The sequence below is a fragment of the Pseudopipra pipra genome, chromosome 24, assembly GCF_036250125.1.
Source record: "Pseudopipra pipra isolate bDixPip1 chromosome 24, bDixPip1.hap1, whole genome shotgun sequence".
NCBI classification, from domain to species: Eukaryota; Metazoa; Chordata; class Aves; order Passeriformes; family Pipridae; genus Pseudopipra; species Pseudopipra pipra.
In genome coordinates, this window is record NC_087572.1 from 3,340,853 (window position 1) to 3,366,704 (window position 25,852).

A 25,852-nucleotide genomic window follows, 5' to 3' on the forward strand; every position below is an offset into this window, starting at 1 on the left:
GCCACCACCCACTGCCTCGAATTCCTGCGGAGTGGCTGACCCCAATTCATCCCTCCTGCCGTGTTGGGGCCTGGGAATGAGCTGGGCATGGGGCTCGGGGCTGGAGCAGCAGGAAGGCAGAGCGACAACGCAGCTGTGCTGGGTAGGGAAGGGTTTATTTCCATGCAGCCTGCCCGGATTTGTCCCCCCCCCCCCCGACCCTGGGGGGAATGGAGAGCTGCAGCTCTGCGTGGGGTCAGGAGAGGGGGGGTCGGGAAGGCTGCAGCCGCCATTCCAGTGGGATGTGCCTGCCCAGGGGACACGTCACCGACCCCGTGGCCCCACGTCCCCCCTGCCCCGTTACCTAATGGTGCTCGGTGCTGGCCTCATTCCTGGCACATTCCCACGGGGACAGAGGGGGTCTGTGGCTGCCAGCAGGGTACAAGGGGCCCCTCAGGCCCCTCTGCTTCAGTGGGAGATGGAGATGGACGCAGCTCCCGGCTCCACCATCTGTCTGTCTGCCCGTTCAGCCTCCAGTCTCATGGCTGGATCCCGGTGTCTCGCAGCGGTTCGGGAAGGGGCTCATCCGGCAGCTCTGGAGCTGGAGGTGGCTTTTCCAGTCTCCATCCCGGCTCCAAAAGCGGGGACAGACAGGGACAGGCACGTGTTCCCCCTCCCCAGGGCACCATCGCGTGCCCAGGCGTGGCGGGAAGGGCTGGATGTGGCGCAGGTCAGCCGGAAAGTCGCCGCAGCTCCGCTCAGACGGGGGATGGCGGGTGGAGGGGGACCCCCGACACCCCCCTGGGGACTGTCCCCACGGCCCCGCCAGCCCCCTCCTCACGGCGCCGGGGGGGCCTTGGCGGGGTCAGCCATTCTGCGGGCGCTGTAGAGGGACAGGCAGAGCCCGGCAGCCGCCAGCAGCAGGGCCAGGGGGGTCAGCAGCCGCCCCCCCGGCTCGGCCCCCCGTCCTGCCGCCAGCTGCATCTGTAGGGGGACAGAGAGGAGAGGGGAGCGCTGGGGAACCCCAAATCCCAAACCCCGCGGGCACAGGGGGCTTGGGCCCATGCCCTGAATGTCTCCATCGCGCCTGGTGGTGTACAGGGGAAGGGGGCAGCTTTGTCCCCCCCTGGGGTGTCCAGGGTGGCTTTTGGAGTGCTCTGAGCGGCACTTACGGGACTCCACTGGCAGCACCCTCGCTGCTAACACGGAGCTGGGATGGAGCCGGGAATGGCTCCCGTGGCCAGCAGGCCTGGTGGGCGACACAGGCACCATCCCAGGGGTCCCCACGGGCTGCCCCCAACCCTGCTGGCCCCCTTACCTGGAGCAGACGGAAGTACCCCGGGGTCAGGCGCTTGGGGCGGATGATCATGGCGCGGTGGGGAGCAGCAGGATCAGGCCCCGCGGGGCGGCGGCGGCGGGGCTGGGACCCCCCAACACGGGGACCCCTGCCCTGAGCACGGCGAGGGGTCCGTGCCTGTGTCCCGCCCGCCGGCCCCCTCGGGAAGGGCGGCACCGGGCGAGCACAGAGCCGCTGTCAGCCGCGATCAGCGCCCGCTGCTCCCCCGAGCGCACACGCAGGGCGGGGGGGTTTGGGAGCCCAGGCACTGGCGGGGGGGCCAGAGCCAGCCCAGGACACGTCTGGGGGGGCTGAAGAGCCGGGCTCAGCCATGGAGCTCTGCAGGCCTGTATGGGGGCTGCCCCTTGCCTCAATCCCCCTCCCTCTCAAAGGGAGGGGTGTGAATGTGCCTTGGGTGGGGGGTGACGCCCCAAAAACTTCCCGTCCCTCATCTCTTCTTGCTGGGAGAGCATCATTCCTTGGATCCCGTTGAGGGTGGTGTGGGGGTCTGGTCGTCACCACCATTTAGGCTGAGACCAGACAAACTCGTGTCATGGAGAGGGCTCTCCCACGAGCCAGGTGTCACCCCCTGGGGTCACCCAGCCAGGGGCCAGCGGGGACACCGGTGGGGAGAGGGCTGAGCAGGGGCTCCCTTAGGCTCTTCTGGGGGGGGGGTGTCTGTGTGGCCAAACAGGGCAGCTGGGGTGACTAGTGTCACGAGTGCTGTTGGGCCTCAGCCTTCACTGCACGCAGTGGTTTTGGGGGGGTAAGACACACCGTGTGCCATTTCCAGGAGGGTTCCAGCAGCCCCATTTTCCGGGGGGGGTTCCAGCGGCCGTGCGTCACCGTCCCCATCCCGCCGTGACTCACCTGGGGCGCGCCGTGGGGCCTCGCCCCGTGGGATGGCGCTGGGCAGGTGAGCGGCACTCGGGCGCTCCAATGGGGCTCCCGCTCCCGGCACAGGTGGGAGCCGCTCCCAGCTCCCGCTCCCGGCTCCCGCCGCCCGTTCCGGCCCCGCCGCCATGGAGCCCGTGGGCTCCTGGGGCCCCGCAGAGGTGACCGCCTGGCTCCGAGGTGAGACCCACCCCCCACGCCTGCCCCTCCCAACCCAGGGGACACCCCACTGCTGGCTCTGGGGTGGGGTGTCCCCACATTGGTGACGTGGGTGAGTTGGTGTGGCTGGGGGAGGTGGCAGCGCTTCTTGTCCCTCATCTCTTCTTGAGAGGGGGCATTTTCCATGGATCTTGCTGTGGATGGGGTGGGGGTCTGGCCGTGCCCACTGTTTAGGCTGGGACCGGGTGAACTCATTGCATGAAGAGGGCTGTGCCATCAGCCAGGTGTCACGCCCTGGGGTCACCCAGACGGTGGGGGGGTGCTGGTCTGTGGCAGGGCTGGATGCAGCAGTGCAGGGGTACCCCTTCGAGGCCTGGGAGCTGGCAGGGCCTGACCTGCTGGGGCTGGATGTGGAGGTCCTGGAGGCACTGGGTGTGTGGCCCCTGGGGCACCAGGAGCTGCTGCTGGAGGCCGTGGAGCAGCTCCGTGAGCTGGTGAGTGCAGGGACCCCCAGAGGCTGTGGGGAAACCAGGGAGGAAGGGGGGATTTGGGGGCACCCTGGGCTGGGTGGAAGGGAGGCCATGGGGTCACCTTGCACTGGGTGAAGGTGGGGACACCCTGGACTCATTGGAGAGGAGATGTGGGGGGACCCTGGGCTGGGTAAAGGGGAGGACATGGGGGCATCTTGGACTGGAGGAGGATGTGGGGTCACCCTGGGCTGGGTGGAAGGGGGGACACTGGGGCACCTTGAACTCGGTGGTAGAGGGATGTGGGGGCACTCTGTGCTGGTTGGAGCTGGGAATCAGGGCTGGGTGAAGGTGGGAATGTGGAGGCACCTCTGAGATCCCCACTGCCCCCCCATCCCCTGGCATCCATGTCCCCCCCAGGATGCAGGGCTGGCGAGCACCAGCCTGCGGACCCTGACAGAGAGGCTGCAGGAGCTGGCACAGGGCATCCAGAGCCTGGTGCTGGGGGGGCTGTCGGCAGGGGATGACCCCCGGCCGCCCTCCCTCACCCTCCTGGCCCGAGTCATCGACCTGGTCGGGGCTGCCAAGGGACTCTTCTCCTGGCTCAACAGGTCCGGGGCAGGTGAGGGCCCCCCTGGGTGCTGGGTGACCCCCACACCAGAGGCTGAGCTCTGTGTCCCCCTCCAGGTACCTCTTCTCCACCCTCAATGACTTCTCAGCCAGCCAGGACATCGTCCTGCTGTGTGTCCAGCTGGGAGAGACACTGCAGGCGGTGGGTGACGGGCACAGTGTCGGGGTTGGGGAGCCAGCTGGCAGCTCTCCTGTCCCCCCAGAGCTCTGGCGGGCTGGAGGTGGGGTGAGAGGGGATGTGGTGCAAGGGGGTTCCCCACGGGGTCCCCCCAGCTGGGATGGAGCCATCCCTTCCCGCTCATCCCCACATCTTGTTCCCCCAGGACTGTCCCGTGGCTGAGAGGGACAGGCAGATCCTGCGGATTGTAAGTGCTGTGGGTGAGGAGGGGGTGGGAGACACGGGGGGGGGGGCTGCCAGGCCCATCTGAGCCCCCTGCTGTCACCCACAGTGCCAGCACATCGTGGGCATCTGCGAGAGCATCGTGGGCTGCAGCCCCCCGGCGCTGCTGGACCGCAGGGCTGTGCTGCAGCAGGTGGGGCTGGCGCTGCCCCCCGGCCCAAGGGGCAGCCCCCCAAGGTCCCCCAGCACCCCATCGCTGCCCCCAGGCCTGTGGCAGAGCCCACCAACATCCCCTGACTCGCCAATGCTGCCCCTCAGCCCATGGGGGAGCCCCCCAGTGTCCCCTGACACCTCGGTGCCACCCTCTGACCCCCTGACACTCATCACCACCCCGCTGGTGAGTCCCCACCACCCCAGTGCCCCCCCACTGCCTCTGGACCCCCCCAGATCCCTGCTTAAACCCCCTTCCTGTCCCCACTCAGGGCTTTGAGATCACCTCCACCAGCTCCTGCCTGCACTTCGTGTCTGCCACCACCTCGGAGGTGAGTGAGGGGCTGCCCCTCCCTGTCTGTCACCCCCCAGGTGCCACCCTGTCCCTTTTAGCACCTGCCATGGGGAATTCTCCCAGTCCATGGGGTCCTATTAGGGCCCTAATCCACATCTCGACCCAGAGCTGGGGGGGGCTGCCTGCAGCTGAGACTGTGCAACTCATCTCATGAGTGAGCACAGCCTGGGCACGGGGGGAGCCCCCTCTGCACCCCGATCCCACCTGGGCAGCTCCAGCCGCTGCCGTGAAAGGTCGGGTTAATGGTTAATCCCTCCCCGGTTCTCCCCATCCGGGAGAGATCCTGAGTGTGGATTAGCTTGGGAAGAGGGGGTGGGAACCCAGGACTGGGCACCCCACTCCCACCCTGCCTCTGCCCAGGCCCTGGCTGCCCACGGGGGGCACATCCTGCCCGGGGACGAGATCGTGCAGGTCAATGAGCAGGTCGTGGTGAGTCGGAGGGGACGGGGCTGGTTTTTGGCAGGGAAGTCATGGACAGGGAGCTGCAAGGCCGGAAGGGCTGGGGGAATATGGGGAGTGCAGCTGGGAGGATTTTGGGTGCACACAGCCAGGAGGATTTTAGGGGGACATGGGACCTGTGACTGGGAGGACTTTAGGGGGAGTGTAGCTGGGAGGGCCTGGGGGATATAGGGGTTGAGATCTGCAAAAAGCAGGACCCATGGCTGGGAATGGTCTGAGGGACGCAGGAGCCGCTGCTGGGGGATCGGGGGATGTGGGATCTGTGTCTGGGGAGGGTTTGGGGGATGCAGCAGCCATGGGGTCAGGGCTGTGTGCCACAGCTCATCATGGGGCTGTGCAGGTGGGTTGGACACGCATCAACCTGGAGAAGAAGCTGCTGGAGAAAGCAAACGAGGTGACACTGGTGCTGAAGAAGATCCCCCTTGACCTGCATGGCTCACCCCCCTCTCCCAGACAGCAAGTGAGTGATCCCAGTGCTCCCAGTTCATCCCAAGTGCCTTACTGGGACGGGCTGGGAACCAGGCAGAGACACTCAGAGCCAGGCATCTCCCATCACACTGGTGATCCCTAAAGCTCTGGGGTCCGTGGTGGGGGGGGGCTGTCCCTGACACTCCATCCACAGCTCCTGGGAGCATTTTCGGATGCTGCGGATTCCCCCGGCACCAGAAGTGGCGAGTGCCCAGGCAGCCCCGTGTCCCTGACCTCCAGGTGAGCCCCATCCCGACACCCCAACACCCCCAATCCGGCCAGCGAGGAGCTGTTTGGATGCCCCCAAGGCCCCTTCCCAGTTCTTTTTTGGGGGCGGAGGAGTCCCAGCGGCGCAGCAGCTGCCTGCGAGCGGCCCGGGGAGCTGCCCAGTAGCCTCAAGGAACGGAAAAAAAAGTGGGTTGTGTTTGTAATTCATTCACTTGGTAACGTTTTAGTGGGGTTGAAACTATATTTAGACATGACCCTTCTCCTCTCCCGGAATGGAAAGGCGTGCGGGGAGCCAACGGCAGCGCGGGCAGGAGCCACCGGCCGGGCTCCCACCCTGCTGGGGACCACGGAGGTCTGGCGGAGCTGGTGCTGAGCCCCCACCACCGCGTCCCCTCCAGCCCCACTCCTCGCGCGGGGAGAACCGCGGGTGCCCCACCCAGAGGCCGATAGTGGGATCCCTGCAGGCGTCAAAGAGGTTTGTGGCTCAGGAATCCCGTTTTCCCCCAGCGTTGGTGCCGACTTGGACTCCGGGCCGGACTCAGCGCCGGATCCCGTCACCGACGAGGAGGAGGAAGAGGACGAGCAGGACCTGAGGCTGCCCAGGGCGGCCGTGGAGGAGCTGCCGGGACTGTCCGGACGGGGTAGGACGGGAGAAGAGGCGGGGACAGAGAGATCTCCCCCCAGGACAGGAGGCTGCAGCCCCGCTCGCTGTTCGCAGGCGCTGCAGAGGAGGAGGAGTGGGAGAGTGGCACCCCCTTGGACACCTCCTTGGACACCCCCTTGGACACCCCCCTGGGCACCCCACCGGGCATCCCAAACTCTCCGGGCATCTCTGCTGCCACCAGACCCCGCAGCACAGAGCTGAGCCCCACGGCAGCCCCCACCACGGGGGCTGGGGGTGCAGAGCCCTGCCAGCTCCCTCAGGAGGTGAGAGCTGGGGGGGACACTGGGAGGGTGTTGGGGGGGGGCTGTGACACGGGACTTTGTGTCCTGCCTGTGGTGGGAGTCAAAACACCTGTGCCAGGATGGGTTCCCCTCTGAGCTCCCCTCTGGGCTCGCTGCTGTGTGTGTGCAAGCTGAGGGTCCCTAAGGGGGCCCCTGAGGGCTGTGTGTGCTGCTGGGGGGGCTCAGCTAACACTGCCCTGCCCTCACCCCCCCTTATGTCATCCCTAAATGCTCATCTCCATCTCCCCATCCAGGGCAGCCCCCAGACAGGACGCAGACCAAAAGGTGAGCAGGACCCTGCCAGGCTGGGGTGAAGGGGGCTGGGGGCTCCCCCGGGGAGGGGGGCTCTGCTCCCCCTGCCCTGCCTTGACACCCCCCCGGTGCCGTGGTGGCAGGAGTGGCGACCAGGCTGAGCCGCCGGCGGGTCTCGTGCCGGGACCTGGGCCGGGTGGACTGCGATGGGTGGCTCCTCAAGAAGAAGGACCACGTGGGCTTCATGGCCCAGAAGTGGAAGCGGTGCTGGTTCGTGCTGAAGGGCCACACGCTCTACTGGTACAACCACCCCAACGTGAGTGGGGGCCACCGGGTGCCCTCGCCCCCCCACTCCCACCTGGGCAGCTGGGATTTCCCAAGGTGGTGGTGTTGGACACACTGTCCCCATTCCTCACAGGATGAGAAGGCTGCAGGACTCATCAACGTGGCCACCTACGACCTGGAGAGCACGAGGGAGCAGAAGAAGAAATAGTGAGTGGGGTCTGTCTCACCTCCCAGCTGGTGGTGGAAGGGGGGGGATGCTGGGCACGTGCTGATGAATCCTGCTGGGTACCACCTGCATGTCCCCATGGGGCTTGTGGGATCCTCTCAGAGCTTCAGAGGTCCCCATGGATCGGGTGGGGTCCCAGTAGGGCTGGTGGGGTCCTTGCAGGGCTGTGGGGTCCCCACAGCGCTGGCAGGGCCTTCATGTGGTGGTGGGGTCCCCACAGGGTTGGTGGGGTCCCCATGGGCCTGCCGGGGTCCCTGTAGGGCTGGTGGGGCCTCCAAGGGGCTGGTGGAGTCCCCAAAGGGTTTGCAATATTCTCTGTGCACTGAGCAAGACGTGCACTGTGCTCCTGGTATTACCTGGTATGAGGCCGAGGACATCTCCCAGGGCAGGGAGAAGCCCAGACCCCGGGCTGGATTGGAATGGGGAGGCTGGAGGGGGCTTGTGGCTGGTTCTGTGTCACCACAGCAGCCACCTGCTTGTCCTCAGTGTGTTCCAGCTGTGCCACCAGAAGTACAAGCCCTTTGTCTTTGCTGCTGAAACCTTGGCTGACCTGAGCATGTGAGTAACACACCCACCGGTGCTGGTCAGTGCCAGTCCTGCCACTCCTGGGCTGGCCAGGACCCTCCTCTGCCTGTCTGTCTGTCCTTTCCCTCCCCAGGTGGGTCAGTCGGCTCATAACAGCCAAAACAAAGTACACACTTGCCCACCAGTCAGTCCCAGACAAGGAGGAAGGTAATGAGCCCTTCTCCAGGGTGGGAGGTGGGGTCAGTGGGACATGGGGACCCTGGGGGGACCTGGGAGTGAGGTCAGTGGGACATGGGGACCCTGGGGGGACCTGGAGGTCCTGGTGGGGCAGCTGTGCCTGGTGCCACATCCCCTGTGTGGGAGTGCTGGGAGCTTTGCCTGTGATTTGTGGGAATGTGAAAAACCTCCCCATGAGAGGGGCTCGGGATGATGCTCAGCCCTGAGGGGGGAATCTTCCCACTCCCACTGCTCTCCCCAGACTGCTACAGCGAGACAGAGGCTGAGGACCCCGATGATGAGTCCCCCAGGCACGGATGTGACTCGGTGAGTGGCCCTGGGGGACATCCTGGGCAGGGGACAGAGGTTCCTCATCTCACCTCCTGCCTCATCTCTCCCCCAGCCGAGGAAGAGGCTGCAGAACCCCCCGGACAAAGCCCAGCTCTCCCCAGCCAGCGGCGAGTCCAGCAGCCCCCAGGGCAGCCCCCGGCCCTGCTCCCCCATGGGTAGGTGCTGGGGGTGGCATCTGTCACTCTGTCACCTCGTGTGTACCCTTTAATCACAGTCAGGGCTTCCGTTTTCTCTCTGCGTGTGTGCTGGGGGGTGAGTTGGGGTGTGTTGAAGTGTGAACCATCTTGGGGTGAAGGAAGCCTACAGGAGAGATGGAGAGGGGTTTTTTAAAAGGGCATGGAGTGACAGGGCAAGGGGGAAACTAGAAAGAGTAGGTTCAGATTGGATATTAAGAGGAAATTCTTCGCTGTGAGGGTGGGGAGGCCCTGGCACAGGTTGCTCAGAGAAGCTGTGGCTGCCCCATCCCTGGAAGTGTTCAAGGCCAGGTTGGAGCAACATGGGACAGTGGAAGGTGTCCCTGCTGTGCTAAGGGGTTGGAACTGGGTGAACTTTCAGATCCCTTCCAACCCAAACCTTTCCACGATTCTGCACTCCCCCCTCCCACTCACATGCAGGGGGGAGCCCCGTGGGGTCTGGGGGCTCCCCTCCTGCTCCAGTGCCCCCCTCCCCTCTCCCAGACCCCGCCGGGGAGGACCTGGAGAGCCTGATGCGGTGCCTGAGTCAGGGCGGGGTGTCCCTCATCGGGCAGCGGCGGTTCCTGACGCAGGAGCAGTGCCGAAAATCCTTCCTGCGGCGCAACAAGAACCCGCACATCAACGAGAGGGTGCACGCCGTGCGGGCGCTGCAGAGCACGCTCAAGGTGGGATCCCCCCCCCAGCCCCGCGATTTCCACTCCCCAAACCCCCCCTGCCCGCGGGTGGCCGCCCCAAAAACCTCCCCCTTGTGCCGGGCAGGCGAAGCTGGTGGAGCTGGAGGCGCTGGAGCAGCTGCTGGGAGAGGCTTCGCTCACCTCGGACACCTTCAGGCGCTGGAAGGAGGAGCACCAGGAGCTGTACCAGGAGCTGCGGGAGGGGTGGGCAGGGCGGCAGCGCCAGGGCCACGACGGGGGGCTCGGGGGCGAGCAGGACACCCCTGGAGAGGCGGCTGGACCTTGACATCCCACCAGGACCTGGCGTGGGTCGGTGCTGGCAGAGCTCGGGGGGGCAGAGGACATTTTTGGAAGGCTCATCGCTCAGAGACAGTGGCTCCTGCTGCATCCACCTCCCTCCCCGGGGTGAGGGCGTCGCTGTGACGAGTCTTTTACTTTTTCCCAAGGACACTTTTGAGTCTTACTTTTCCCAAGGACATTTTGGTTTGGCAGAGGGAAGGGGGGGGGGTCTTACTTTTCCCAAGGACATTTTGGTTTGGCAGAGGGAAGGGGGGGAGGCTGTTCCTGGAGGGACGTGCCCCACACTGTGGTGCTGTGCCAAGGGGGGGGGCTCTTGGAGATGTAAATAAATCGTGTTGACAGGCGCTGGTCGTGCCGTGTGTGTGTTTTTGTTTTTTTTTTTTTTTCCTCGGCGCTGAAGCCATAAAATCGTGGAATTGTTTAAGTCGGAAATGGGATCGTGGCATCCAGCTGAACAGCACCACTAAACCACGTCCTCAGCTGCCACATCCACGTGTTTTTTGAGCACTCCCACGGATGGTGACTCCACCACTGCCCTGGGAAGCGGTGACAACCCCTTTCCATGGGGGAATTTTCCCAATGTCCAACACGAACCGCCCCTGGCGCAGCTTGAGGCCGTTCCCCCTCATCCTGTCCCTTGTCCCCTGCCAGCAGAGTCCCCGCCTGGCTCCCCGCTCCTGTCAGGGGGTCGCAGAGAGCCCGAAGCCCCCCCGTCCCGCTTTTCCTCAGGCTGAGCCCCCCCGGCTCCCTCAGCCCCCGCCCTACGGGTGCCGCCCGCGGACACTCTTCCCCCGCCCGCACCCGCCGCTCCCTCCGCGGCTCTGCGGGGGTGGGCGGGGACAGCATTCGGGGCGAGCCAATGAGAGGCGGGAAGGGGAGGGGCCGGCGCGCTGGATTGGCTGCGGCCCGTGAGCAGGCCCCGCCCCGTCCCCCCTGCCACGCCCCCCTCCCCGGGCGGGCGGGGGTAACGGTCGCGGCGCGCGGCGCGTCGGAGGCAGGTGAGGGAGCGGGAATGGGACACCGGGAATCACCGCCGGGATACCGACACCGGGACACCGCTCCCCGGCTGCTCAGGGACTGACCCACCGCCTCCCCCGGCCTTTCGAGAGCTGGCCCTTCAGGGACTGTCCACCTCCACGCCGGGACCTCCAGCCCCTTAGGGACCGGACCCTCAGGGAGAGACCCCCCCGCCCTCAGGGACCGACCCCTCGCAGCCCTTCAAGGACCGGCTCCCTGTGGACTGGCCCCCCCTGCCCCTCAGGGTCTGACCTCCCTCGCCCTCTCAGGGACCAGACCCCCAGGGACCCACCCCCTCAAGCCCTCAGGACCCGGCTCCTCATGGCCTGACCCCTCCTGCCCCCCGAGGTCTCACTCCTCAGGCTCAGCCTGTGCCTTCCAGGTGGGGTCCGGTGTCCCTTCCGCCGCCCCAGGTCACCCACCTTCCCCTCTCTCCTCCCTCCACCCACATCACTGTTCTCCCCATCCTCTTCCCCACCCCGGGGTCACATCAGTCCGTGTACCTGCCCTCCCCTTCCGTGTGGTTTCTCTCCCTCTCCACCACCCACCACTCCCTTCCCACCTCCTGTACCCGCTGCTGGAAGGGAGGGGCTGTGGGATGGTGGGGGTTCTCTCCAAGGAGGTCTGCATGTGGTTTTTGGGAGGGTGGTGCTGAGTGAGGTGGGAATGCTCTGATTGTTTGGATTTGTTTATTATTCCAAGAGCCCCTGCTTGAATTTCCCTGTTAGAACTGTCTGACTGTAGTGCTGGAGACTGAGATTTAAACTGGGGAATTTCAGAAATACATCCAATTTACTAATTTCTACCTAAATGTACCTAAATTATGATAAGCACTACATTTACCTAGAAGTGTTTTATTTCTTCTCTGAGTGGAATGCTGCTTCTGGTTCGTTATCCTGTTACATTCCCAGTGTCCCTCCTATGTTGTAAAATCTGTGTGTGTGTGTTTTCTAAGAATTAATGGCTTCTTTGAGCTCTTTGAATCAGTTTAGCAAGAATCGGTAAGAGCTGCCAATTGAGGGTTTAGTCTGGGTGGAGAGAGGCCTTGAATTTCCACAGTGTAGCCTGGGAGCTGTAAATTGCACTTGTGTTATCAGAGACAGGAAATTTCACTGTCTGAAGTACTCAGAGAAATAGATAAATTAACCCAGAGCTCTGGATAGATAAAAATTGCCATGCATGGAACAGCAAGGCTGATTTTTGAAGGACTTTATTCCTCGTGTAGTTGCTCAGTGACCTCTACAGAGGGCAGAAATGATCTGGTGGAGACTTAAGACTTTTAAAGATAAATTTGTAGTCTCTGTAGACAGAGTCAGTGTGTAGGTACCGTGGTGGCTGGTGCTCTACAAATACCTGCCATGAGGATAACACATGCACCAGTTGAAAGGTGCTGCTGAGCTGCTGCGTGGAGAATGGTGCAAACAAGAATTAGCCTCATTTTTCAGGCATAAAGAAAAAAACAACCTCTTTTAAGTTAAGTATTGCCTCTGTTGCTGCAGGGAAAACAGATATTTTTGGCAGGAGATGCTAATTAAATACAAAATACCGTGTTACTCTGATGTATGTGTACCCTTTGCTTGGTTACTGGGAACAGGGTTTGGGTTATACTGACTTAAAATATGATTTATATTTATTTTTCCAGTTCACAGGGTGGATAAGATGGCTGCTCCTGTGAAAGATGCAGACCTGAGGCTCCAGCAGAACAATCCATTGGGTAAGGACAGTCCTTTCTCTAAAGCCCTGCTGCTGTCGGATCCTGTTTCAGCTTCTCTGAGCGGACACGTGGCCCTGAGAAGATTCTTTACCAGAAGCTTTTTGTTCAGAGAAATCTTATTCCTGCAAAAGTACACTAGGGCAGAGAATCATCTGATAATTAATTTCTCTCTTAAGCAATAACTGATGAATCTGGGAGAGTTCTTAATAGTTAATGCAAAAAATGCATCTTTAATTTAGCCAGTTCTGCTGTGCTGCTGCTGCTCTTTTTAGTCTGAGTACCAGAGCATCAGCTAGGTGTGATATCATCAGACTCATCAATGGGAATGTAATTTACTACTTTTGCATTCTGACTTCCATAACAGGATTGATTTTCAGTCTCCTGTTGATATCATTTGACTTCCCTGGTCTTGCTGCCATTTCCTTTTGCAAAAGAGATTTATTTAGCAATAACACAGGGAGCGAAGCAAGGATTGGCTTGGGTTTTGGAAGTGCTGGTAATTAGATGTGGCTCAATGGTATTAAAAGGTTTTTCAGTCTGTTGGCTGAAGCATAAATATCCCTTTTTTTATCTCTCCAGGTCCCAGCACTAGTCAGAAGAGCAAGTTCTTGGAGACTGACTGGAAAACACCCACATTGTCCGTGAAGTCCCAGAGCCGTGTCAGTCGCTGTCCGAGCGTGGCCGACAGTGGGGATGGGGGCATTGGGACCTCCTGCTCGGACAGCACAGAAGGTGACAGTCCCCATGGGCTCCCAGAGTGTCAAACTTGGAGAGCAGAACCTCTAATGATGTTTGGAGGCTGTTTCAAATCCAGTGCCTTGGATATACTGCCTGGAATATAAGCAAGTGATGAAGGCAGTGTGTGTTTCTCTGAGCTAGTTTGCTTATCATCTACCTCCAGTGGTTTTAACTGACTAAGAGCCACCTTGGGGATTTGCTGGTTCATATTGACCAACAAGTGATTTATCAGCAAGTCTGTTGTGTGATTTTATTTATTTTTTTTTTTTAAGAAATAATTTATAATAATTTATTCTTTGTGCAGAATTGTTTGTCTCTTCAGTGTTAGCCATGTGCTTCTCACTGAAGAACTCAGAGCCTGGCCCTCAGCTGAGGCACATTCTGTGAAATTGCTCATCCCAGCAATCCTTTCCACCTGTGTTTTCATCTTCATTGATTCTCCTTTCAGCAGTCAGGAAGTTTGTGGTGTGCCTTAAAACACTTCACACATCTGTTTCAGGAAGCTGCGTTGAGCCTTTGGAATGAGCTGTAGGTCTTAATCATGTGTGGGTAAATTGAAGGCTTTGGAAAGTCTGGCTGTTGGAAATATTGCTGGAAATATTACATGAGCACGTGTTTGTGTCCATCAAGCCTCTCTCAGGGTAATAAAACACCCAGTTGCAGGTGAGGGCAGGGGAAGTGATAATTTCCCTTCAGGAAGTGACCCGTGTGAGCACTGGTGTTGTCACAGCCTTGTTTGTAAGAGCCAGGGTTGACCTGCAGCCCTGGCCACTGGCTCAGGCACTCTGAGCTCAGTACATTAGTCAGAAATGTTGTGATGACCCTCAGCACACTCAAGGAATCCATTGCAGCACCTGCACGTGGCATCTTGGTCAGGGAACTCAAGTTCCAGACAGTGACACCGGGGGATAAATTTAGGGGCTGTAAAGGGAAATGGTACTGTCTCTTCTTTTGCCAAGGTGAACATGCTTGTGACTGTCCAGTAGCACAGTGTTCTCTGGAGGTCCCAGGGCACAGCCAAGCAGCGGCAAAGAGATCTTCTCCCCCTCACTGCTCACTTCTGATGAAAGGATCCAGTGCCTTTATTGGGATAGTTTTCCTGCAGTGCGATGATGGTCTTTGCAGAATCTGATTTAGGTCCTATTTGAATTGTAATGGTCATTCCTTATGTAGCAATGCTTGGAGGGTGCAAACAGGTGGAAGGGTGACTTGCAGTCCTGATGTTGCATTGAAGGAACGTCACGTGGGGATGGGCCTTTGGCCAAAGCCACGAGGAAAACAAGTTTGTGCACCTGGGAGAACCCTGGAATTCCTGCGATACAGAACGTATCGGGACAAGGAGTGGGAAGGGGCACTTGACTGTTTGCCTTTCTAAGCTCTTGCTGTTGCTGTATTGAAATCTGAGAGTTGCTAAGAATAACCCCTGTGTGTGCAGCCAGGTTTGGTGCCCCTCTGGCAGGACGGGCTCGCGGGGTGCGTGCGCTGAGCTCTGCCTCACTTCCTGTGGCAATAAGGTGAGAGCCATTGCTCCAGGCTCTTTTGCTGCGGCGTCCTGGAGGAGCTGGAAGGTCAGAGCCTCGGGTTCAGCTATGTTTGAGGCTCACCATGGACTCAGGGAAGGCTCCTGTTAGCTCTGGTTATGGTTTGGAGTCGCAGTGGGACGGGCAGAGCAGAATCACCGTCTCAGTGTTCGACTGAGTAAGTTTCACCCTTTTTATTTGATATGAAGGACTTGATTTCTAAACCTATAGGAAGATAACCTGGCTGATTTAAGATTATGCTAGAGAAGCTTAAAAACGAGGAATAAATGTGAACTGGATTAAACCTGGATTCTCCCTGCAGTTTGTGATGGTAGGAAAATGTCATCAGGTTCCTGAAACATGTAGAGAGGGGGAACATAGGTGTGCTTGAGGCTTGCTGCTGCTGATTAGGAGGATATGTTGAGGGGGAAAGGAACTGGTTTTCAAGTTATTTTGGAAAGTTCACTGCAGGAGTGTATTTTCAGGATTGTAATCAGAATATCACTCTTTTTTTTTTTTTTCTCCCCTAGATTCTTGCAATTCCAGTAACGGTTCCTCATTCCACCCCATCAAAACCCAGGTGACCATTCCAACAGCCCACGTTATGCCTTCCACGCTGGGTGCCTCACCCTCCAAGCTGTGCTCTGCAGGAGACCAGGGCTGTTCCCAGCACATTTCAAAGGCTGCTGTGCCAGGATCTGCCTCTGAACACTCAGGGCTCGCGAGGAATGGGGATTTTAACGCTGGGAAGTCGTCTCAGGTGCCACCCAGGGATCTCCTGCGGCTCTACGGGGCTTCAGGGGAAAATGGCTTTGAGCAACCCTGGCCTCCTGCTGCTGATCCCCTGAGAGCAGAAGACCCTTGGAAGTTTGACACTCCTGCCATGGAGCGCACCCTGAACCAGTCTCTCTTTCTGGACAGTTTGTGTGCTGACCCTCAGCACAGGTTCCAGAAGCTCAGTCCAAACCCCGAGGCAGGGAAGGACCATTTTAAGGTGCTGCCAGAGAGCAAACAAGGGGCAGGGCCCAACGGAGTCTGCGAGCCCCGGGACGGGACGTGGCCGAGCGGGAGCAGAGCGATGCCAACGGGACTCCAGGCCAACAATTTCTTCTCAAAACCTGTAGTGGCTCCTCCATCCCGAGCGTGGGTGCCAGAAGGGTGCACCCTCCATCCACACAAGGGGGTCTGTGAGCTCAATGCTTGGAAACAGCAGCTGGACAAAGTGCGACTGCAGGTGGAGCAGATGCAGGTAGGGAGCTGCTTGTGTGGCTGTACCAGTTTGAAACCCTTTAGTCAGGAATCCTTGTGCTAGAGTTAGGAAGCAAAGGGGAAAATGTCTCCTGCTTCTCCCCGTGTGACACTGAAAGCCTCCTAATGATCTGTTTTTACAGCATGTGGTGTCACAGGTGTCGTTTGACACACTCCATATGTAGAGCAGCTCTGGATTATGTTACAGTGCTGCACCAGAGTCCAGACCAAGAGGTAAAATACCCTGTCTGCTAGAAACTGCAGAGAAAAAGTGCCAAGAGGTTCTAAATAGATTCTAGAATAATTTTATTTTGTATCTAGGGTTAAGAAAAACTTTTTTTTTTTTTTAAAGATACACAAAACTAACTGCAGCTTATTAGGTGGAAACAGTTTGTTTACCACCTCCCACCAGCTGTACCCTAATGGAGACAAATTGTTTCCAGTGAGCTAGCACAGTGATCTAAAATTATTTGGTAATCTTCAGTTGTGCTTGGGCAAAGTTACTTGTTCTTGGACATCAACAGAGACTGAAATAGCCATGTCCTGGCATGCAGATGAGCACACAGTGTGCAAAATAGCTCCAGCAATGTTGCAATTACCTCTGTGGGGCACAAACCTTCTCCCTCCTTGTTTTGTTTCCTCCTGCAGTTACAAAATGGAGGCACCTGCCCCCATTCCTCGATGTACTCTCCATCACTGCCTCCACCTGATCCAGCCCAGTGGATCAATATCCTGAACTCCAATGAAAACCTACTCAAGGAGAAAGAGCTCCTCATTGACAGGTGAGGGTTTGACTCCAGTACATTTCTTTTTGGAAAGGAAGGGTTTGGAAAGTACCAAGGAAAGCTCATTTCTCAGAGTCCCTTTTACCCGGTTGAGCTTTTTTTATTGCAAAGAATGACCCTTGAGAACAGCCTGAGCTCCCTTCCTCTTGGAATTAGGATGATGTTCCTGAAGGGTTCAGCTAAATTAATTTTGGTTATGGTTTTCTGTGTTTTATAAGGGGTCTATTCATTTCACTCATAAGTTCCACAGCCAAGCTGCAGCCTCCAAAACATGCAGGGGTTGTGTGCTTTATAAAATCATTGTTGGGGGAAGGTTTCCAAGGGTTCTTTCTCCTCTGCTTGTCACTGTGTGGAGCAGTGGTGTTGTGGTGGCACTGTTCATGTTGCATGGCTGCTCTCTTCTGTGTGTTTGAGAACAGGGTTTTTTTTACAGACAGAGGCAGCACATATCCCAGTTGGAGCAGAAGGTCCGGGAAAGTGAGCTGCAGGTTCACAGTGCCCTGCTGGGCTGTCCAGCATCCTATGGAGATGTCTACATGCTTAGAATGCAGGTAATGGGGTACAACAGGTGTCAGCAAGAAACATGTATTGAATCCAATGGCCCTCCCTCTTCTCCTTAAGTGTTTGCTGAGCAGGAGTCAAATTATACTTTGTGTGGGGTCCTGATTACTGATCAGCTCTGGGATCCTCAGTGACCCTTGAGATTTCCAGCCCTGAAGGATGACAGCTTGTTTAGAAGCTGTGCTAGTGATGCAAACACCTGGCAGCACTGACAAGTGCTATTTTGGACACTGCAGTGTGTGAGATGGGCTGAGTGGTGTTTGGGAGTTGGGTGGGATGAGGACACAGCTCTGGGACAGCACAGCTGCTGAGTGCCAGTTTGTAACCAACCAAATTCGGGGGCTGTCTCTCTGCCTGCAGGAGCTGCAGAGGGAGAACACGTTCCTTCGAGCACAGTTCACAGAGAAGACTGAGTCCCTCAGTAAGGAGAACATTGAACTGGAGAGGAAGCTGGCTGCTGCAGAGGTGGATGTGAAGCTGGCCCGGGAGTCGCTGAAGGAAGCTGTGCAGAAACATGCAGAGGAGTTAAAGAAACAGGAAGAAAGGGTATGATCCCTTTGCTCTAGAGATGGGAAGGTGTGGTTTCTTAGAGTAGCTAAAAGTCAGTGTAGTGCTGAGATGGAACTTTTCTGTGGCAGCCTGTAACTGCAGGTATTTTCTGATCTCCTTGTAGAGTACTTTGGTTTATAAGCAAAAGCCCTTTCTCCTGCAGGTAGAAGCATTTCAGTACCTCCTCTTTTAACCAGAAGAGCGTGTCTTTAGCTAAATGAGCAGAAATGCTGCTGAGTTAAGGTGATCTTGTATTTTGGTGTCGAGTTCTGTGCAAAAAAGCTAAATGAGTGGCCTTACAGAAGACTGAAGAATAGATGAGAAATTATATAAACTAAACCTGTCTATAACTATCCCTGCAGGTAAAGGGAAGAGACAAACACATTAGTAACCTTAAAAAGAAATGCCAGAAGGAATCTGAACAGAGCAGAGAGAGACAGCAGAGAATTGAGACCCTGGAACGATACCTGGCTGATCTACCCACCCTCGAGGAGCACCAGAAACAGAGTCAGAAGGTAAAACTTTCTCTGAGTTGTGAAGATGGCTCTTCACATTCTTTCTCAGGTGACTTTTCTACAGCTGCAGTTACTCCCCTTTGTTGCAGCTGAAGGATTCTGAACTGAAGAGCACTGCTCTGCAGGAAACAGTGCTGGCACTGGAAACAGAGCTTGGAGACATCCAGGCTGCTCTGAGGGAGCAAGAGATGCAGCTGGAAACCCAAAAACACAAGGAGATGGAGCTTCTTTCCACTGTGCGCAGGTAAGAGTGAGGAGGATTAGAATAAGCTTCATCTTGGCACTGCAGTAATTGCTGCACAAGGACAGTGATGCTTCAGCACAGCCACTGTCCCACCTGTCAGAAGCAGGTCACTGTGGATTTGTGATGATTTTTGAGTGCTGGCCAAAACACCGTGTTCAGATCCTGCCTTCCAGCAGTGGAGAGTGGGAGCAGAACCACGTGGCTGAAAAAGGAGGCCCCTGTTTTGTGAGCTGGGTTGGTTTGTGTCCTCAGCTGGGTTTGTTGTTGCTCTCAGCTGTAACTCCTTGCAAAATGGACCTACTTGTGTGTCTGCAAATGGGCCAATGTCACAGGTGGGGCTGTGTCCAGGGGCAAGGACTCCTTCCAGCACAGCCCAGGGAGTTTGTGAGCTGGGATGCAAATAGTTCAACACTGACATCTGATATGAAAATAATTTCCCTCCTTGAAGTGAGGGAATCACCTTAAACAAAGCTTTTTTTTCCCCATGGTGTTTTGCTAACTTCAGCTTGCAGGATAAGCTGCAGCAGTGTGTAAAGAATGCAGAGAGAGGACCCACTGCCCAGGATGGGGAGAGAAAGAAAATGGAACATGACTCTCTGAAGAAAGAATGTGACTGCCTCAAGAAGGTAAGGGGCTGCCCCAGTCAGGAATCACACATTTTTCCTTCCACTGAGTCACACCAGGCACTCAAATGAAATCAGGGACTTCTGCAGTCACAACTGCACTGAAGCAGCAGTTCCTGGAATTCAGCCTGTGGGGTTCTAAAAGCTGTTGTTGGTGTGAAAACCACACAGTCCTACAGCAACGCTGGGGAGAAGTTGCAGAATGCAGAAGAGGGGAGAGGAAAACCACAGGAATATAACGTCTCTGGTCTGTTTGTAGCTGATAGATCTAATGGTGCCTTTTATCAGGGAACCTAAGTCCACTCCTAACAGCAGCAGTGATCAAAGCAGTAAATGGACAGGAAAAGAGAGAGGGGGTGCTGTCCTGAAGGAGAAATCCTGGTGGTACTCCTGGCTCTGTGTGGCCAGTTCTGATGCCTCTGCTTTTGATTCCAGATCGTGGACAAAAAGCAGAAGAAGATGGAGCAGTTATCCTTGCAAGTAAAGGTGAGAGGTGACTGGGGAGGGACCTAGAACTGGAGAATCTGCTGTGAAATGAGTTAGACTTACTGTGTTCCCATGATCTCTTCCAGAACCTGGAAGAACAGGTGGCTCAGGAAGAGGGGACAAGCCAAGCTCTGAAAGAGGAGGCGATGAGAAGGGAAAACGCGCTGCAGCAGCTCCGGGCTGCTGTGAAAGAGGTCAGGGAGTGCTTGGAGAACAAGGCACTGAATGAACAGAGGATTGTCTTCCAGCCAGGCCCTGAATTTGGAGTCAGCAGCACAACATCTGCTTCCTGCTGGTCCATTGTCCTGTCAGGACTCTGAAAGGAGCTCTCCTCTGCTCAAATGCAGGAGGAAAAAGGCAGTTTCTGCCTCGGGAACTTGAGCTGGGGCTCGGGATGTGGTGGAGGAGGCCGAGCTTGCCACCTGGGGGCAGCAGGGCTGCGAACTGGGCTGCTCTCAAGCCTAAAGGAAGCCAAGCACAACGGCAGCCCTGGAGGGAAGGGATGGCCAGTGTTGGGGTGCACAACCTCCCGGAAGCTTATTTTGCTGCATCATGGCTCAGCAGGGATGGTGCAGTGTCCCAGGGTGCTTCCTGTCTGAGCCAGGAGAGCCAAATTCTCACCTCATGTGGGACTGACGCTCATCTGGTGACAGTCTGGAGGGCTGGATGTAAACCAGTTCCTGCCCTCAGTGCTCCCATCATGGAGCAGCTGCATTAAGATGCTTTGAGTGGGGTAGTTCTGTCCCAAGTGCCCACTAACCTGCCGTGTCCGTGTGTCCAGCTCTCTGTGCAGAACCAGGATCTGATCGAGAAGAACCTGACGCTCCAGGAGCGGCTCCGCCAGGCCGAGCTGACAGCCCAGCCCCTGCCCACTGACACAGCCCGCCTCACCCAGGAGCTGCATGGGGAGCTGGCCATCTGTCTGCAGGATTTACAGTCTGTCTACAGCATTGTCACTCAGAGGGCTCAGGGCAAGGACCCCAACCTCTCCCTGCTCCTGGGCATTCACTGTAAGTAGAGAGTGATGGCAGAGCAAACCCCGTTCCCGTGCTGTGGCACAGTTAAATAACTCACATATAGCATGGAATTGTCTTTCTGGGCTTTCTGAACCCTCCCTCTGTGGTTAGCTCACTCTAAAGGTGCATGCTGTTATAACTGAATGTTAAGTAGAACCTCCTTTGCAAATGTGCATTGGTTTTTCTGGCTGACTTGCAAATGTGTGTGATCCTTGGTCAGAATTGCATGTGAGGCAACTCCCTTCTCTGACTCCACAGCTGTGCAACACCCTGTGAAGGAGAAGGAAGACTTGCTGAGCCCTGATGGACTTGCAAAGAAAGTGGTGGAGGTAAAACAGCTTCACAAAGAGGTGGAGGAGTTAAGGACTGCGATATCTGACAGATATGCTCAGGATATGGGAGACAACTGCATCACCCAGTAAAGAACACTCCCCAAAGTAAGACAGGACATGAAGACTTGAAACCCTCAGGAGTCTTGAGCTCCTACAACCCTAAACCTATTCAGCACTTTACCATCCCTCTGCTCGGGTACCAGAGATGTGACTTATCTGATCTGTGAGGGATCAGGGGGTTTGTTGCCAGAAGTGTTCAGCTGCTGACTGGAATCATTCAGGGCTTTGGTGTCAGGCTTTGCAGTAGCTTTGATCTTGTGGAATGTGTTTTATGCTGTGTTTGCTGGAGCTGGTGTGGTCTCTGACGCTGGGAGATTGAATTCTGACTTGCCTCCCAGGCATGTCAAATGCTGAACATGCAAATGTGACAGTTAAAATCATCACTAAAAGGAAATGTATGCCCTGGTATTTCTGATAACTTCCTTGTGCAGGTCCTGTGTGACTTGTGAGACCAGAGGATTCTTGGAGTGTTCAGAGGGTACCTGGATTTTGTAGGCAGGCAGGTGTGCCAGGTATACTGCTGGTATTTACACTGAGGTGCTACTGGCTTGGATTTATGGAGCAGGATCTGCTTTCCTCAGGTAAATGCAACCAGAGTCTTTCAGTAGCCAGCATGAGTTGGAAATTAAAGCAACACTAAAAGACTCTGGAAACGCTCCCCCTGGGCACTGTTATCCCAGAAGCCTTAAGCCTTTTGTCCCCCCCAAAATAGCACTGGGAGCTGAGTGTGATTCAGATTGTAGAGGAAATGGATTGATGCTGAAGTGCCTTAATGTGCTGGAGAAACCCTCTGCCCTCACTGTGCTTTGTGCCTAATGCATCTGCTGGCAGGTGAGGAGCTGCTGCTCCTTCTCACAGCCTTTTAGAGCCATCCCAAACAATCCTGGGGAGCCCTGAATGTCTGTGGCCCCTGCCAGAGCTTCCAAGAGCCTCTGTGCCCCTGGGGACACACCTCTGGCTTGGCTCTCTGCTGCTTGACTGGGAGAAAGCCATACTGGTCCTAATGTGGGGGGATGACACAGAGAGCTCTTCCTGCAAGGCAGTGGCCACTCGAGCTTTGTTGTAGCCCTGCTCCTCTGCAAGTAATGGGATTCCTACATAAATCAGTGAGGGATAAGTTTCACTGCACCACAACCCCCCTAAACCATAGTGACAACTTTACAGTACCGAGCCCTGGCTTGTGACAGTGCTGTGGTGCTGAGGGTGGAACTTTGTTCGTTTTCAGCTTGAGTTAAGAGCAAGGTACTAAGCTGTAACAGGGAAAAATCCTCCTGAAACTTGTGCTGTTAGGTTGTTCTTGGTTCACGTTGGGGCTGCGAGCCCTGGGTGTGGCAGAAATGCTTTTTTGTTATTCCTTTGTGTTAAATTTTAAGACCAAATCTGTTTTGTTTTTAGTGTTTGGCCACCACAGGTGATGGTGGCAACGAAATTGGTTGGTTTGTCCTGAGCTGCTCTCCCTGTGTCTGGTGTGTTACGTGTCTGGCTGTGTCTGTCCCCAGGCTGCTGGTGCCATGTACTGAGGGAGCACATTTCCAAGGCTATTCCTTGAAGCCATTTGTCCTGTCTGCCGGGAGCTCTGCTGTCTCCTGCAGGTTCTCAGGGTGCTGTTGAGCACCATCCCCTTTGCTTTGGGGTGCAAGATCCAGTTCCCAGGTGCTGTGTGAGGACATGTTTGCCCTCTGCCCCTGCAGAGCTGGTTGTGAGATGAGATTGTGGCTGAAACCACCTGGGCTGATGCTTTTGGAGCATCACCCTTGGCCATGTGTCTGTAGTTGGGCTGCCCTGGTCGTGTGTTCCCCTCCATGGGGACATGTCCCCTCATCATCCTCCTCCTGCACAGCTGAGCTCATTTGGCTAAGAGGGTGATCCCAAGTGCCCTTGCTGCTGGTGCACAGGAAATCTTGGACCCTTCAGTACTGAACACCCCAGGCCAGGGGGGGCAGGATGGCATTCCCTCCCTGTCCCACCTTCCTGCCCCATCCCCTTGTCCCGCGCGTGTCCCCCCCTCCAGTTCCCCACTGCCCGGTCCCGTTGGGCTCAGTGTGTTTGTACCAGCCTGTGTCTTGTTGCTTGTTTGTACCGAATATTTTGATTATAAAATAAAGCTGCTCTGACCCACCCGTGCGAGGCTGTGCAGCGTGGGGAAAGGGGAGCTCACCGGGGCCGGTACCCGATGCCTGGCAGAGGCGGTGGCTCCCCAGGGCCAGTGCCCGGGCCGGTACCCGGTAGGGGCGGTGGCGGTGAGTTCTCATTCCCGTTCCCCGTTCCCGGTGCCGGTAGGGGCGGTGAGTTCCCGTTCCCGGTTCCCGGTGCCGGTAGGGGCGGTGGCGGTGAGTTCTCATTCCCGGTGCCGGTAGGGGCGGTGGCGGTGGGTTCTCATTCCCGTTCCCGGTTCCCGGTGCCGGTAGGGGCGGTGAGTTCCGGTTCCCGGTGCCGGTGGGGGCGGTGGCGGTGAGTTCTCATTCCCGTTCCCGGTGCCGGTAGGGGCGGTGAGTTCTCATTCCCGTTCCCGGTTCCCGGTGCCGGTAGGGGCGGTGGCTCCCGGGCCGGCCCCGCAGAGCCCGCATGCCCGTGCCCGCCGCCCCCATTGGCCCCCGCAGTCACATGCCGGGCGGTGGCGGGGCCGCCCGCTCCGCCTTCCCTCGGTCCCTCCCGCCCAGCCGAGCCCAGCCGAGCCTCCCTCCGCCGGGCTGAGCGCAGGGAGCGGCCGCGATCGCACCATGAGCACCCTCAAGGTCTACAGCACCTCGGTGACCGGCTCCCGGGAGGTGAGCGGCGGCGGGGCCCCCGGGCTGCCGCGGGCAGGGGTGGGTGCAGCGGGGCCCCTCTTCCCGGGGGTGGGCGTCTCTTCCGTGGAGCTGCGAAGCGTCCCCCCCCCTCCCCGCCCTATCCCAGGGGTCCCCTCCCCTGCTCTCGCCGCACCGGCCCCTTCATCCCCCAAACCCATCCCTCCCTGCTGGGCGTCCCCCCCGTGGCCAGGTGCGGTCTGCACCGTGAGCGCTGTGCTGAGCGTGGCTGGCGCGCTGGGCTGTGCACCCACCCTCCGGGCCCTTTTCCATCTCCCCTTAACCTGCCTTTCCCACCCGGGCTCCAGATCAAATCCCAACAGAGCGAAGTAACCAGAATCCTCGATGGGAAAAACATCAAGTACGAGCTGGTGGATATCTCCCAGGACAACGCTCTCCGGGAGGAGATGAGGGCAAAGGCAGGCAACCCCAAAGCCATCCCACCCCAGATCGTCAACGGAGACCAGTACTGTGGGGTGAGGCTCCCACTCCGTGCTGGGGATCAGCACCCTGAGGTTGGGTGGTGGGTGACAGTCCCGTCCCCTTGGTTTTGCTACAAAGGGTGTCAAGACACCCTGGGAGTTATTTCTCATGAGGTGCACAGAGAAGGTGCTGTCAGGATTCATGGCCATTTGGAGTGCCATGCCTTGGGGGAAAAAGGGGACGTGGGCAGGGGTCTTTGGGTGACCGTGGGCTGTGCTGTGTGGCGCTGTCCCTGCTTTGCTCTGTCATCCTTGGCACAACCAACTGGTCCCTGTGCTGTGAACCAGTTTGTGCCACGTTCTCAGGGGACCCTCTTGCCTTGTGAGCGACCGTGTGGCTTTTCCCTGCAGGATTACGAGCTCTTTGTGGAAGCGGTGGAGCAAAACACTCTGCAGGAGTTCCTGAAGCTGGCCTGAGCCCCGGCTCCTCTCCCTTCCTGGACTCTACCTGCATTCCTGAGCACCCTCATCTCCGACCACCTTCACTTCCAGGTTGTCAGCGCTGTCCTGGCACCACGACCTGTATTCCCGGCACGGGGAAACAAACCCATGACCAAAACTCATTGCAGCTGCCTCCGATTCCCTCCTGCCTAACCCCGGCATCATCTCAGAGGGATCCAAAGAAAGTCTGACGCTCGCTGCGCATGGCCTGTGAGCGGAGCCGGGCCTGGCTCACCGCAGCTTCCAGTGCCTCTGTAAACAGCAAAGCCTCTGGGGCGTGTGAAGTGCGGGGCGGCCGTCAGCCCCCTCCTCTGCCTCGGGAGGGAAGGGCTTAGGGCTGCATGTTACTTCCCACTTCTCCTCATTGCTGTTAAAATTGTAAATTCCGCTGCCTCACTTCCTTTTTTTTTTTTTTTTCTTTCCCTTTTTTCCCCCGTTTTCATCTCGACAGTAGACATTATGGCAACTAAGTAAATTTTTTTTGTTTGTCTTAATTTAATGCAAAAATACTGCACAGAGTTGGGGTCTGACCACCCACCGTGGAGGAGCTGGGGGCGAAGGCTGGGATCTGTGGCATCTGTGCTGCCTGGGGGGATGGATGGGGCTGGAAGGGAGATCTGTGCTGTTCTGGCCACCCTCCACCATGACCAGGGCTCCCTCGTGAGCATTAATGGCTCAGGGCTGCCCCAGACCAGCTGATGCTCCAGCTGTCTGCTCTTTGCTCTTTGAGTTGGCTTTTTTGCAATCCTGGACCAAGTGCATTTTGTTTTCCTGCCAAAAAGCAAGTTTATAACCAGTGTTGTCTTCCGAGATGCTATTAAATGTTACTGTACCTTTCACGTTGGTGCTCCTGCGTTCCTTTTAAATCTGGTTTTATTTTGGCTACAGGTTAAACATCACCCTACGTAATGATTCTGAGTCATTTCCAGCTCTGGGGAGCCAAGTCGGTTGTACTCGCTGCTGCAGCCTGACACAAAGATCTTAACACCTTAGATTGCTGCTGCTAATCAAAGGCTCACAGGACTTGTCTGAATGTCCCACGGCGTGGTAGTGACAGGTTCCTCACTCGAACATTCCTCTCCTCTGCATGGTGAGAGCAACAGCCCGAGGCAGGGACAGCTTCAGCCAGACACGTGAGCAAAAAACAACCCCCTGGCACAAAGATTACCTGGCTGGTTATAGACCAGGAGACAGAGAAGCAGAGGAAAAGGCTGTCCCTGGATCTGCTACAGGTGGAAAAAG

At 57.3% G+C, this 25,852-nt stretch overlaps 3 protein-coding genes and 1 long non-coding RNA gene across 6 annotated transcripts; 3 read left to right on the forward strand and 1 right to left on the reverse strand.

Moving 5' to 3' along the window:
• Positions 1–2,271: 2,271 nt before the first annotated feature.
• CNKSR1 (connector enhancer of kinase suppressor of Ras 1) lies at positions 2,272–9,479 on the forward strand. Of its 2 annotated transcripts, XM_064635414.1 has the most exons (21): positions 2,272–2,389; positions 2,705–2,862; positions 3,256–3,446; positions 3,523–3,607; positions 3,789–3,830; positions 3,915–4,202; positions 4,288–4,347; positions 4,731–4,799; positions 5,170–5,289; positions 5,452–5,537; positions 6,033–6,166; positions 6,244–6,452; positions 6,725–6,755; positions 6,866–7,038; positions 7,141–7,214; positions 7,720–7,791; positions 7,892–7,965; positions 8,237–8,301; positions 8,378–8,480; positions 9,003–9,184; positions 9,279–9,479. In XM_064635414.1, exons 1-21 carry the CDS (start codon positions 2,338–2,340, stop codon positions 9,477–9,479), a joined length of 2,469 nt encoding a protein of 822 aa, XP_064491484.1. In that variant the 5' UTR covers positions 2,272–2,337. The 2 variants fall into 2 exon arrangements, with proteins under 2 accessions (XP_064491484.1, XP_064491483.1); XM_064635413.1 differs by lacking the exon at positions 2,272–2,389 and having other exon boundaries at positions 2,554–2,862.
• On the reverse strand, positions 5,717–9,420 carry LOC135402356 (uncharacterized). Its single transcript, XR_010425096.1, has 3 exons — positions 9,335–9,420; positions 9,020–9,112; positions 5,717–8,625 (listed from the first exon to the last, which is right to left on the reverse strand). It is a non-coding gene; the product is annotated as an uncharacterized LOC135402356 (long non-coding RNA).
• Positions 9,480–10,437: 958 nt separating the features above from the next.
• CEP85 (centrosomal protein 85) lies at positions 10,438–25,449 on the forward strand. Of its 2 annotated transcripts, XM_064635286.1 has the most exons (15): positions 10,438–10,491; positions 12,153–12,224; positions 12,804–12,956; positions 15,013–15,731; positions 16,379–16,512; positions 16,949–17,066; positions 17,437–17,622; positions 17,988–18,140; positions 18,230–18,384; positions 18,890–19,010; positions 19,443–19,493; positions 19,580–19,687; positions 20,275–20,503; positions 20,768–23,669; positions 24,521–25,449. In XM_064635286.1, the coding sequence occupies exons 2-14, from the start codon at positions 12,170–12,172 to the stop codon at positions 20,929–20,931; spliced, it is 2,346 nt and encodes a 781-aa protein (XP_064491356.1). In that variant the 5' UTR covers positions 10,438–10,491; positions 12,153–12,169; the 3' UTR covers positions 20,932–23,669; positions 24,521–25,449. The 2 variants fall into 2 exon arrangements, with proteins under 2 accessions (XP_064491356.1, XP_064491358.1); XM_064635288.1 differs by lacking the exons at positions 10,438–10,491; positions 12,153–12,224; positions 12,804–12,956 and adding an exon at positions 14,483–14,660.
• SH3BGRL3 (SH3 domain binding glutamate rich protein like 3) lies at positions 23,467–25,449 on the forward strand. Its single transcript, XM_064635292.1, is given in 4 exon segments — positions 23,467–23,565; positions 23,568–23,669; positions 23,996–24,163; positions 24,521–25,449. Coding segments are annotated over 4 exon segments (435 nt in total). The 3' UTR covers positions 24,587–25,449.
• Positions 25,450–25,852: the final 403 nt, after the last annotated feature.

Coding starts and splice junctions, on each gene's coding strand:
- CEP85 (XM_064635286.1), top strand. CDS start 12,170: ATGGCTGCTCCTGTGAAAGATGCAGACCTGAGGCTCCAGCAGAACAAT. Junction 12,957..15,012: donor CTGCTCGGACAGCACAGAAG/GTGACAGTCCCC, acceptor TTTCTCCCCTAG/ATTCTTGCAATTCCAGTAAC. Junction 19,688..20,274: donor TCCGGGCTGCTGTGAAAGAG/GTCAGGGAGTGC, acceptor CCGTGTGTCCAG/CTCTCTGTGCAGAACCAGGA.
- CNKSR1 (XM_064635413.1), top strand. CDS start 2,569: ATGGGGTGGGGGTCTGGCCGTGCCCACTGTTTAGGCTGGGACCGGGTG. Junction 2,863..3,255: donor TGGAGCAGCTCCGTGAGCTG/GTGAGTGCAGGG, acceptor TGTCCCCCCCAG/GATGCAGGGCTGGCGAGCAC. Junction 6,756..6,865: donor GACAGGACGCAGACCAAAAG/GTGAGCAGGACC, acceptor CCGTGGTGGCAG/GAGTGGCGACCAGGCTGAGC.